Source organism: Tyto alba, unplaced genomic scaffold, assembly GCF_018691265.1.
Source record: "Tyto alba isolate M040663 unplaced genomic scaffold, T.alba_DEE_v4.0 Super-Scaffold_8, whole genome shotgun sequence".
Classification (NCBI taxonomy): Eukaryota; Metazoa; Chordata; class Aves; order Strigiformes; family Tytonidae; genus Tyto; species Tyto alba.
The window spans coordinates 22,148,279-22,159,114 of NW_024881329.1; the positions used below are offsets into that span (position 1 = coordinate 22,148,279).

The window sequence follows — 10,836 nt, forward strand, 5'->3', positions numbered from 1 at the left end:
CACCCCTGTGCTGGGGACCCCAGTGTCACCCTGGCCTTGCTCCCGGGTGCTGGCACATTCTGGTGGCCAAGGCTCTAGGAGGGTACCCCCCTCGGGGTGGGGGGACACGATAGGGATGGAGCAACCCATGAAACCCATCGCATGGGCATCAGTTGTTAGGGTGAAGGGGGGATTCTGGGGGCTTTGCTTTCCTGGAAAAGCTTTTTGCTTTTCAGGAAAGAAACCTGAAGGGAATTCAGCCCGCAGAGCTGGGCAGGCACTGGGAGAATTCACTGGCAAAGCCCGAAGCTACAAAACATCACCGTGTTTTAATTGTTGTGTGCAAAATTGTCTGTAGAAAGTCTTTGCTGCTTTCTGTGGAGCCTGGTACTCCCCATCCAAGACACAGCCCCCCTCATTGCCTTCCTCTCTTTGGAGAGCAGTAGATGGGGAAATTGAGGCATGGAGCAGAGAGGGGAAATGGCTGAGCCATGTCTGGACAGCCTGAGGGGTCCCTGGAGCAAGCCAGGTCGTTCCCACCGCAAGCACCCGTATCACTGCAGCATCTCTTCACCCTGCAAAGGCCCGTGGGCACCCGACTGCTCCCAAAACCTTTGGGACCAGGGGCTGGCTCCCACATGGGGACAAGCCTGGCTGGCTCTGGATCAGGCTGCTGGGAAAATCAGGCTGCCAGAAGCTGCCCGACGCCGGCAGAGGGTCGAGCCTGATGCTGCAGGACCTCACCAGGCGGGGTCAGGGTTAGACCAAGGTGCTGGCGCCCAGCTCCTTTCTCCTTGCCCTGCGGTCACATCCTTCCTCGGTCACCTACACCAACGCAGAGCCATGGAGAGGGGTGGAAATGGGCCCTCGGGGCAAATCAGGACTGGGTGGGGGGGAGCTGGGGGTGTTTAATGAAGCTGTTTCCCACGCTAAAAAGGCCATGCAGGAGGAGGGAGGGTATCGGCAGCCAGGGAAGCATCCAACCTCTGCTGCTACCTGAGCTCCGTAAACCCCTTTTTTTTTTTTTTTTTTAACCAGCAAACCCCCAGCTTTACCTCCCAGAGGACCGTGTTTTCTAGGCACTGCGTATCCGGGAGAGCCCTCAGCCCCTTCATTTTCAGGACGGCTCCTGAGGATGCCAAAAACCGGGCGAGGGCGTCTGAGAGCCGGGCGACCGGCGCTGCCCGGTTCCTCTAGCCGGGCTTCCCCTGACATCTAGCGGCAGCGCTGGGCTGGGCTGCGCGGAGCCCCGGCCCCGGGGACCCCCCCGGCTCCAACCCCGGCCCCGGGGGCACCCCCAGCCGCAGGGGCACCCCTAGCCCCGACCCCAACCCTGGGGGACAGCCCCTACCCCGGCCCCGGGGGTTTTGCGCAGCGCCGAGCACCGCTGGGCTCTGCCCGCCACGGCCGAGGGTTCACTTTGGGGTTGCTCCTGGGCTTTTCCCCCAAATCTATCGGTTCCCTTGACCCTCGTACCCTCCCACTGGAGGAAAAACTCACCCGTGAGGCAGCCCCCGAGCGTGGCAAGCAGCAGGGTGACGGGCAGGGCGCAGAGCTGGAGGAGCGCTTGGTCGGTGGCCGTCCGGCTGCCCTGGGCTACCAGCGGGAACACGAGCTCTAATCTGCAAGCCGGGGCAGGGACGGGGGTTTTGGGGAGCTTGTTTACCCAGGCGGGGGCTCTTCTCATGGCTCTGGCTGTTTTGCTATAAGGGGATGCATGGAGCATCCCCAATTTCAGGGGTCGTGGTGGCCCCAGCTTGGTGCACGGATTCACTGGCACCGCTGATTCTGGCTCTTCTCACCTGCCACCGTAAGCATCTGCGGTGGCCAGTGCTGTCAGCAGCGTCCCCAGCAAGGTGCCCAGGATCCCCGGCAGCCCGTGGACATTGTGAACCCCACACGTGTCCTGGGTTTTCAGCCTGGAGCGCAGGACGGGCTGGGGAGAGCGTTAGGGAAAATCCGGGGTTCAGAGGGAGGATGCTTGCCCAGGGAGGCTGCGCTGCATCTCGGGGTTTGGGGCTTTGGGAGCTGCAGGGTGGCAATGCAGCCTCCCCCCAAAAGCGGGGTGGTCCCCTGACCTGGGACCGGTGTCCTCGGCTGTCCCAAGATGACTCACCGTGAAGAATCTGAAGCCAAGGGGGGGGATCAGGCCAGCCAGAAACCCCGCGATGAGGGCCCCAAAAGGGGTGACCAGCATCTCCCCAGCCATACCCATCATAGCCACGCTGGCCAGGGTGGCATCTTGGATCTGAACCTGATGGAGCAGGACATGGTTAGGGGAATTGGCTTCATGGAGGACATCAGCATGGGGCTGGGGAGATTTGGACTTCCTCAGGGATCAAACTGGGTCTTAACAAACCTAAGAAAGCCTAACGGGTATCCCCTTTTGTCCTGGGTGTATTCATGCTCGCTGTCCCTGTAGGACGGGACGTGGGCAGTGCATGAGACTTGGGTTTGTCCCAGGAGAGGACCTACCATCGGCAGCATGCCCTCCTCGTGGAGGACAGGCGAGAGGACAAAGGTGGCCAAGGTGCTTGCCGCCAGCGAGAAGTAGGTGTTGAGCACTGCCCAGGGCTCGGCGTTGTCACGGACAGTGGTGGCTGAAGTGAAGCTGGGCCAGAAGATCCACAGGTAGATGGTTCCTGCAGGGAAGGGGAACAGGCAGGTTTTGATGTTGGTGTTGATCCCTCATGGGAAAGAAGCTTCTTGCTAGAGCCGAGATGGAAGTGGCCACAGTTTGCAGTGTGGGAGGTTCAGGTTTTAGAAAAGGGAAAGCTTTTTCCAGGAGAGGGTGGTGCAGCCCCAGGACAAGTCCCCAGGGAGGTAGAGGACATCTGTCCTTGATGGTTTGCAGGACTCTGTTGATCAAAGCCACAGCCACACTGTCCTAGTGTTGGTGATGATCCTACCACCACCGTGTCTATGACTCCGGTGTTGTAGGATTCGAGCTCCGTACCAACCGCCGCAAAGAAATCTGGCTGGTGCCCCGTGTCCTGCTGCTCTTTCCTCTTGTCCATCTGAGGCTCGTGCAAGATCCGTGAAACCATCAAGCCGAAATAAGCACCAAAAGTGTGAACGGTCAAGGAGCCTCCGCTGTCTCTTACCTGGTGAGTACAGAAAAACACCGTGCAGGAAGGAGGGATATGCGATTTGTCTCTACAGACAAGGCAGGACTTGACATGGATTTTAGGGAGCCTAAACCCATGGTGATGCCCTTTATGGTGGGCCCCCCCTCATCAGTGACTCACCCCCATGAGACTGAGCAGGACGTATTCATTGAGGGTGAAGAGGGTGACTCCCAGCAGGGTCAGCAGCAGCATTTGAACAGGGTTTACCCTGCCCAGAACAGCTCCGGTGGTGATCAGAATGGCTGCGGTGCAGAAGTCGGCACTCACCATGCTGGGAAGGAGAGGGAAGGTGTGGGGCTGGACCTGACGCTGTTGGGGGGTGAGCAGATTTGGGGGGAACGGGAGCTGAGCCTGCAGCCCGGACCCTGCATCCCACCACTCCTGGAAGCTGAAGGGACAGCCCGAGCCTTGCGATGTTGGTGACAAAGGGACAGCTGGGCTTGAGGCAGGCGGGGGCCAGCGTGCCCCCCCTAAATACCTGGCTGTAAAATTGGCGGTACTTACATGGCCCTAACTAGTGTGGTACTCAGATAACCCAGCAGCCTGGTCCTACTTGTCCTCATAATCCTCCTCCAAAGCAGAGCTGTGAGTTTTACAGAGGAGGGAGCCAGTGTGCCAGGGCTGGAACTGGGACGATCGCAGCCAGGCAGCAGAAGCTCCCGCCTGCCTTACCTCTGAGCTCCCATGTAAATTTTGCCATTCAGGAAGAAGTATAAAAAACCCTGGATCAGTACAGCCCACTGGATGGAAAAAGCCACGATGAGGATGCTGATGGCCACGCTGCCCGGCCCGTAACGGCCGAGGAAGGCCACCAGGAGCCCGAAGCCAAGGAGAGACTGGAGATGGACATCCCGGAAACCTGGCAGAGGAGAGGCAGAAGGATGGGTCTGGGGTATCTAGGGCAGGCAACCCCCCTCCTGCCTGCTGGTCACCCAAAGGGGGCTCAGACACCCCCTGCTCCCCCGGTTTTGGGGAGCTGAAGGCTTCAGGCAATATAAATCAGCCTTGCTCCACCTACATGTCTCTGGAACCGTGGTGCATCTGGCCTTGGATCTCCCTTGGAGACCTCCAGCAGAGACCACGAGCGGTTGTTGCTTGTGCTAGTGACAGGTAAAGCCATCACACCCACACCCCCCCCCCCCCACGATGTGTCCCCTACCACCCTTTGAGGTGGCTCCTGGCCACCCCGTTTGCAACCACGCTGTGCAGACACCCCAGTCCATGCATGTGGGTCACCCTGCAGCCCCAATAAACCTCTTGGGGTGGCCGAGAGCCACCTGCACCCATCACACCAGCGCAAAGGTGGGTCTGAGATGCCAGCCCACCCCCAGGGACCTCTCTGCTGCCCCTGAAAACATCCCGTCCCACTTCACGGGACAAGAGGACTAGGAGGGTGAAATGGGACCAGTCTGGTACCTTTTGGTGGCAAACCAGAGGAGAAATGACCTGATTCTCACTTGGATTAAATGCCCTTTGCACCCCCGGCTGTGCCGGGAGCTGTGTCTGTCCTTCCCTTGAGTCACAGCCAGCCTGGGTGGGGTTACGTGGGCAGGTGAAACCGGGAGAACCTGCCTGCTCCCTGCTCAGTGGCTCTGCTCCTCTCAGCTCCCCTCCCTTGCCTTGGAAAAGCCGGGGTGGGTCCCTCAGTCCCCAGCCCAGGATGAGTTTCACAGCACGCAGGAGGATGCTCCCAGTGGGGTACCCCACCCCAGCCCAGCGTTGGATGCTGCGGCAGCCCCGAGGGAGCCAAATCCCCCGTGAAAGGGGATCAGTGCGAATCCCTCAGCACTGCAAAACCCCAGCAGGTCAGTGGGAAGTTTGGCGGACCCCAAAGTGCCCGGAGCAGCTGCCGCATGAGGACAACCCCTGCACAGAGTGATCCTCTCCGTGTTCCAGCGTCTCCTAGACCCAAATATCCCCGTTTAGGGCCTGGCTTTGTCCAAGCATGTGGGAAATCCTTGCAGAAAGTCTCCTTTCCACCCACCAACCCCTCCTCAGCGGGGTGCACCGGTACCCCAACCCTGCAGCCTGATGTTCCCCCTCCTCCGTTTTACTCTGGAGTCCAGTCTGGAGCTGGATGGTGTCACAGCTCTGCAGCCTGGACCCAGCATGGTGACACCCCTTGCCACCCCCTCGGCAGCACCTGGGGACCAGGTAGAGCCACTCTCCGCACCCACCCGGGGTGGGGGTACTCACGGGGATGCTGAAAACCCAAGTCCTGGTTTCTCCAGCTGCAGTTCAGCTGCTGGGAGCAGAGGCTGGGGCTGCTCTCTGGGCTGTACCGGACAAAGCTGGCGAAGAGGAGGATGGTGAGGATTTGGAGGAGGAAGCACAGCCCGGAGAGCCGAAGCCTCGAGGCGGCCGTGTGCTCAGGCATGTTGCGGGGTGCTCGGGACAGATAAACCCTCCCGAAACCGGGGAGACACGAGGAGAGATGCATTGGGGCTGCAAACTCCGCCTGCCAGAGCGGCTGCCAGGTCCTGCCCTCGCCTCGGTCCTTCCCACGGGCGGAAGAGCCGGACGGTGCTGCCAACACGGAAACCCCGGGCTGGCCGCCCTGGCACGCCTCGGCAACCTGGTTTTGCCACATCAGGCTGCTCAGGCTGCTGTGCTGGGGAAACACGCCGGGCTTTTAACGTCAGCGTCTGTCTTGGCTGGGTGTGAGAGGGTCAGGGTGGGATCTGGGGTGCTGGAGGCGGCGGGGGGGGGGGCTTGGGGATGCCTGAGGTTTCAGCCTTTCTGGAGGTTCGTCACGGGAGAACTGTGATGGTTTGGGGGGATCGGATCAGACAGAGGAGACGGAGCGTGGTGCAGCAAGCGCAGGGGGACTGACCCGCTGCGGTGGTGCTAGGCTCCGGCAAGTACAGCAAAGCCAAGTTTAAACTCCCTGGTCAGTAAGAAAAGTGATGGTTTGGGGGGGGGCGGGGTTGGTGAAGAGGTTACCTGTGGGGCTGCGTGGGGAGGAGGAGAAGCTGAGCCTTGAAAAACAAAGGCAAGGAGCTGTTTGTAACCTGTGCCAGGAGAGGTGGGAGGGGGGAGCTGGAACGCAAGGGTTTCCTTTGCTTTTCTTTGGCTGCTTCTGCTTTTGCAGAGAGGTGTTTGTAATGCACCGAGAGCGGGTACAAATCCCAAAAAGGGAAAGGAAGAGAAAAGGAGCCGAGAAATAAAACACAGAGTGTGTTTGGGAAGTGACTCGGGTAACTCCTTTCCACAGCGGCGGGCCAAACTATGATCTCAGATAAGCAGCATCGGGTTGGGGTCATGCCCTGACGCCAATGGGATGAGGAAGGGGAATGAGTCACTTTTGGAGGTCCCAGCCAGTGTCCTGCTTCGGGCTGTGGTTTTGTGAGAGGCGAGGGGTGTAGCTATTGCCCTCAGTTGGGAAAAATGCAAGAAATGACTCAGCTCGATAGTGGTACCACAGAGCTGGGAAACAGCATCCTCTTGCCAAAGAGCCCTGAGAGGCTGCCCCGGGGCCGGGCGCTGCTGCTGGGGATCAGGATCTGCTTTTGCAGCTCTGGGCATGGGAAGTGTGTGTGGGGGAGATCACGGGTGCTCTCTGAACAGCCACGGACCCACAAAATAACCGTAGGGGGGGGTGTGGGAGCGGAGCGTGCAGTGCTGCTGTGGTTTAGCTGTTCTCTGCATGGGGGGAGCAAAGCTCTGGCCTCTTTTTGCTCATTAAAATGAGCCAAAGCACCGACCAGTTTGTGCTGGGAGAGCCTTGGAGGCTTTAAGTCCAGCCTGCTGGCATCAAATTGATGGCAGGTTATAGCGTTAACCCCTCTGCACAAGCAACTCCATTTAAACAGGGGCTGGGGGCAAGGGGCCGGGGAGCCAGCGCGCGCCCTGGTGCCGCTTCCCCACCGGGGAGGTTTGTTTTCTGTGCCGTGCGTGCCACGGCGAAGCCAGGATCACTGTGTCCTTTGGTGCCGGGGACAGACGCTGCTTGTCTTGTGTTTCCTTCGCGAAGAGCTTCCTCCACCCTTGGAGATGGACCCTGGGGGAGGGAGAAGATAAGGGAGCCCAGAACACAGCCCCATTGTGCGGCCGGTTTTTGCTCCCGGCAGCATCCCGGCCCCAAGGTGACGATGGGGAAGCCTCTCCGATGCTTTTTTTGCAGGGCAGGATGAGGCTGGTGAGATTGCAAGAGCATCAGGGACGACCTGTCGGAGCCCCGAAGGATGGGAGCAGCATCTCCCCATCGGAGACTTGATGGGGAGGGGCATAAAATAAACCATTGCTCTGCTGTCTGTGGGAGCAGTGAGCACCGTCCCGGCACTGGGGGCCGATGCCGAGGGGAGGCTTTGCCAGCCCAAGGGGCTGCTGGAGCCCTGTGCTGGCATTTTCCCCAAATTCCCCGACACTGTGGCCAGCAAATAAAGGGATGTTTGTTAGCCGGGCGCGCTGTGTTTTTGCCGAGCAGAACAATAAAGAGAAAGACGCTCACAATGGGAAATTGTGCTTCCTCCTCCCCGTGCGTTCCTCGGGGAGGTGTGGGGAGAGAGGAGAAAAAAAAAAAAAAGAGAGAAGAAAGCGGGAAGAGACGGCGGCGGAGCAGGGAGCGAGGGCACAGCCGGTGCTCGCCGGTCCCACGCACCATGGGAGCCGGCACGGGGGGCCCGCGGGGACGTGGGGCTGCCGGGACGCTGCCCGCCCCGGGACGGTGACAGGGCAGGGGCTGGCTGGGAGGAACCCCCCCCCCCGCTGTGTCCCCGTGTCCCCTCTTCCCCGGCAGCACCGTGACACAGGTTTGTCCTTTCCGGAGCCCTCGGCCTCGCGATGGGGCGGCTGTGACGGAGACGGGACACGGCGGGCGGCGGGGCAGGACGCGCGCTGGAGGCGTTGGATGGGAACGGCGGCTCCCCAAGGGACACGGCTGGGGACGGTAAGAGGTTTGGTGTGCCGGGGAGGAGGTGAGGGGACATCCCCCCCCGCTTCGCACGGTAAACGTCGGTGTGTCCCCAACAGAGCAGGGCCACCCGGCAGCCCCATGGCATCCACAGCAGCAAGCGCTGCAGGTGCCCCCCACCACGTCCTCCGGGCCCCCCTGAAGCTGGGGTACGGTCCCGCTGCACCTCCCTGACCCCTGCGCTCCCCCCCCCCAGGCACTGTCCTGCACCCAGCTCTGAGGATGCAGCAGCTTCTTCTGCTCGGCTCTTTCTGGTTCTTGGTGGCATCCCCGGCATTGAGCATCTTGCAGCGGCCGACGGGGAGCCCAGGTAGGGAGCAGGATCCAAGGGGAGGAGGGAAATGATGCTGGGGGGGGGTGTCCAGCCCAGGCAAGGGCTGAGCTGTGCATCCCAGGGGTTGCAGGAGGGGGGAAAAGGAGCCAAGATGAGTGATGGAAACCAGATTGTAGATGCCCATGAGGGTCAAGGGGCGTCTGGGGGGGGGGGTGTTGGAGGGATGGCGAGCCGGCGCTGAGGCTGCGGGGGTGTTGCCGCAGCCCCCCCCCGCCTGCAGTACCTGCTGGAGCCCCTCCACCCCACGGTGCACACGCAGCGGGGTGCCACGGCCACCCTGCCCTGCGTCCTGCGCGCCCTGCCCCGCAACTACCGGGTGAAGTGGAGCAAGGTGGAGCCAGCCAACTACCGGGAGAGCATCATCATCATCACCAACGGGCTGTACCACAAGAACTACGGGCCGCTGAGCCCGCGGGTGCGCCTGCGGCACAGCCACCGCTACGATGCCTCGCTCACCATCACCGACGTGGCTCTGGAGGACGAGGGACGTTACCGCTGCCAGCTCGTCAACGGGCTGGAGGACGAGAGTGTCTCGCTCACGCTGCACCTCGAAGGTGAGGGGGGGGTCCCTCCAAGGGGACGTCGGGGAGAGCGGAGAGGGGACACTGGACTAGACTGGGGGTCCACGGCTGGGTGCCTCCACCCGTCGTGTCCCCTGTTGCAACGCCTCGTGCCCCAGCCTTATCTTCAGCACTGAATCCCTGGGGATAACAAGCCAAAGCCTCGGGGAGATTACCTCCTTCACCCTCCACCCCTGTCCCTGTCCCCCCCAGGCGTTGTCTTTCCCTACCAGCCCAGCAACGGGCGCTACAAATTCAACTACCACGAAGCCAAGCGAGCCTGCGAGCAGCAGGACTCCCGCCTCGCCACCTACCAGCAGCTCTACAAAGGTGAAGCATCTGAAAAAAAAAAAAAAAAAAAAAACAACCAAAAAACCAAACTTTTGTGCACCCCTAAGCGCACCTCGCTGGGCACGGGACTGGGGAGGAGGGAAGTGCCGGTGCTGAGCCGTCTCTTGCCCCGCAGCCTGGACGGAGGGTCTGGATTGGTGCAACGCCGGCTGGATCCTCGACGGGACCGTCCACTACCCCATCATCAACTCGCGGGAGCCCTGCGGCGGCCGCCTCCTCCTCCCGGGCGTTCGGACTTACGGGGCCAAGGACAAGCAGAAGGACCGATTCGATGCTTTCTGCTTCACTTCTGCTCTTCAAGGTAGCGCTGGGGTCTCCCGTCCCCCCAACAGCGGTTCCGAACCCCGATGCCCACCCAGCTCTACATCAGGGCTGGGGTTGTCCCCAGGGGGCCACCCGTGGTGGCTGGTCACCCCACCATGTCCCCGTTCACCCCCAGGCCAGGTTTACTTCGTCCGGGGCCACTTGAACTTCAAGGAAGCCGGGCAAGCGTGTCGCAACCACGGGGCTGCCATCGCCAAAGTGGGGCAGCTCTACTCGGCCTGGAAGTTTTCCCACCTGGATCGCTGTGACGGGGGGTGGCTGGCGGACGGCAGCGTGCGGTACCCCATCGCCACCCCCCGCGAGCGCTGCGGGGGGCTGCCCGACCCCGGCGTCCGCAGCTTCGGCTTTCCCAGCAAGGAGCTGAGGAGCTACGGCACCTACTGCTTCGCGGGGAAGTAGGAACGCCGGGAGGAGAGGTGGGCTGAGCGGAGGGGACGCTGGCGGGACGCTGGCTCTCGTCACCCAGGCAGAGAGAGCTTGAGGCAGGGTTTGAAGGGTGGAGGGGGGGGGGGGGTCAGGGGAGGGTCTCCTGGTGCTTTCGGGTGGTTCAGTGCACCCTCCGACAGAAGCGGTAGAGCCGGGTTTGGGTGCTTGGTGCATCCTCTGATGGAGCTTTGGGGCTTGTTGGGTGTTCAGGGCTCGCTGGAGAAAGCCAGACCCGTTGCTGGGGCAGGAAGGGGGGTTGAATCCAGCCCCCCCAGTAGGCACCACAGGCTCCCCATTCCCCAACCCCAGGGCGTCCCTCGCCCCATCCTCACTCCCCACAAGGACTCTGGCTGGTGCAAGCGCGCGGGAGGGCTGGGCATTAACGAGTGTGACTAATGGAGTTTCGCCTTCTCAATTAATAAAGCGACGGTAAAGCTGCACGGCAAAGCCACGCTGTCGCCTGGCCTCTGCCCCCCCGGGACCGTCTGGCCCCTCAATGAGGGGAATTTGACAAGGACTTTCCGTCTCAAGCAGGGGGGCAGCCAGTTCGGGGCCCCCCAGACACCCTGTCCCGGGGGTTATCAGTGTTCCTGGCACTGCACACGGGGGATTTCTGAGTTTTGCTGTTCAACACAGCCAGGGAGAGCTATAAAAAGCACCGGAGCTGGCACAGTGCAGGGGGAAAAACCGCGTGGGGGGATGCCAGCACCCCCCTGGTACCTGCGATGTGCCCCCCCCACGTCTTTGCCGGGAGCAGCATCCCAGCCTGAATCCTGACCGCTCCTCAATGCCGCCGGGATGCGGGGACGCTTTGGGCTGTGC

General features: G+C 61.5%; 2 protein-coding genes across 4 annotated transcripts; one reads left to right on the plus strand and one right to left on the minus strand.

Moving 5' to 3' along the window:
- Positions 1–289: 289 nt before the first annotated feature.
- RHBG (Rh family B glycoprotein) lies at positions 290–5,563 on the minus strand. Of its 2 annotated transcripts, none has more exons than XM_032993967.2 (9): positions 5,304–5,563; positions 3,780–3,966; positions 3,228–3,378; positions 2,936–3,083; positions 2,455–2,621; positions 2,096–2,233; positions 1,782–1,915; positions 1,480–1,601; positions 290–804 (listed from the first exon to the last, which is right to left on the minus strand). In XM_032993967.2, the coding sequence occupies exons 1-9, from the start codon at positions 5,545–5,547 to the stop codon at positions 785–787; spliced, it is 1,311 nt and encodes a 436-aa protein (XP_032849858.2). In that variant the 5' UTR covers positions 5,548–5,563; the 3' UTR covers positions 290–784. The 2 variants fall into 2 exon arrangements, with proteins under 2 accessions (XP_032849858.2, XP_042640976.1); XM_042785042.1 differs by lacking the exon at positions 290–804 and adding an exon at positions 892–1,108.
- Positions 5,564–7,597: 2,034 nt separating this feature from the next.
- On the plus strand, positions 7,598–10,461 carry HAPLN2 (hyaluronan and proteoglycan link protein 2). Of its 2 annotated transcripts, XM_032993971.2 has the most exons (6): positions 7,604–7,995; positions 8,216–8,329; positions 8,557–8,907; positions 9,127–9,243; positions 9,380–9,565; positions 9,704–10,461. In XM_032993971.2, exons 2-6 carry the CDS (start codon positions 8,242–8,244, stop codon positions 9,985–9,987), a joined length of 1,026 nt encoding a protein of 341 aa, XP_032849862.2. In that variant the 5' UTR covers positions 7,604–7,995; positions 8,216–8,241; the 3' UTR covers positions 9,988–10,461. The 2 variants fall into 2 exon arrangements, with proteins under 2 accessions (XP_032849863.2, XP_032849862.2); XM_032993972.2 differs by lacking the exon at positions 9,127–9,243 and having other exon boundaries at positions 7,598–7,995.
- Positions 10,462–10,836: the final 375 nt, after the last annotated feature.

Excerpts from the sequence above, each read along its gene's own strand:
- RHBG (XM_042785042.1), bottom strand. The coding sequence starts at position 5,547 with ATGCATCTCTCCTCGTGTCTCCCCGGTTTCGGGAGGGTTTATCTGTCC. Across the intron at positions 2,622-2,935 it reads AGATTTCTTTGCGGCGGTTG|GAACCATCTACCTGTGGATC; the intron begins GTACGGAGCTCG and ends CCTTCCCTGCAG. Across the intron at positions 1,602-1,781 it reads GCAGATGCTTACGGTGGCAG|ATTAGAGCTCGTGTTCCCGC; the intron begins GTGAGAAGAGCC and ends CCCGGCTTGCAG.
- HAPLN2 (XM_032993971.2), top strand. The coding sequence starts at position 8,242 with ATGCAGCAGCTTCTTCTGCTCGGCTCTTTCTGGTTCTTGGTGGCATCC. Across the intron at positions 8,330-8,556 it reads GCGGCCGACGGGGAGCCCAG|CCCCCCCCCGCCTGCAGTAC; the intron begins GTAGGGAGCAGG and ends GTGTTGCCGCAG. Across the intron at positions 9,566-9,703 it reads CTTCACTTCTGCTCTTCAAG|GCCAGGTTTACTTCGTCCGG; the intron begins GTAGCGCTGGGG and ends GTTCACCCCCAG.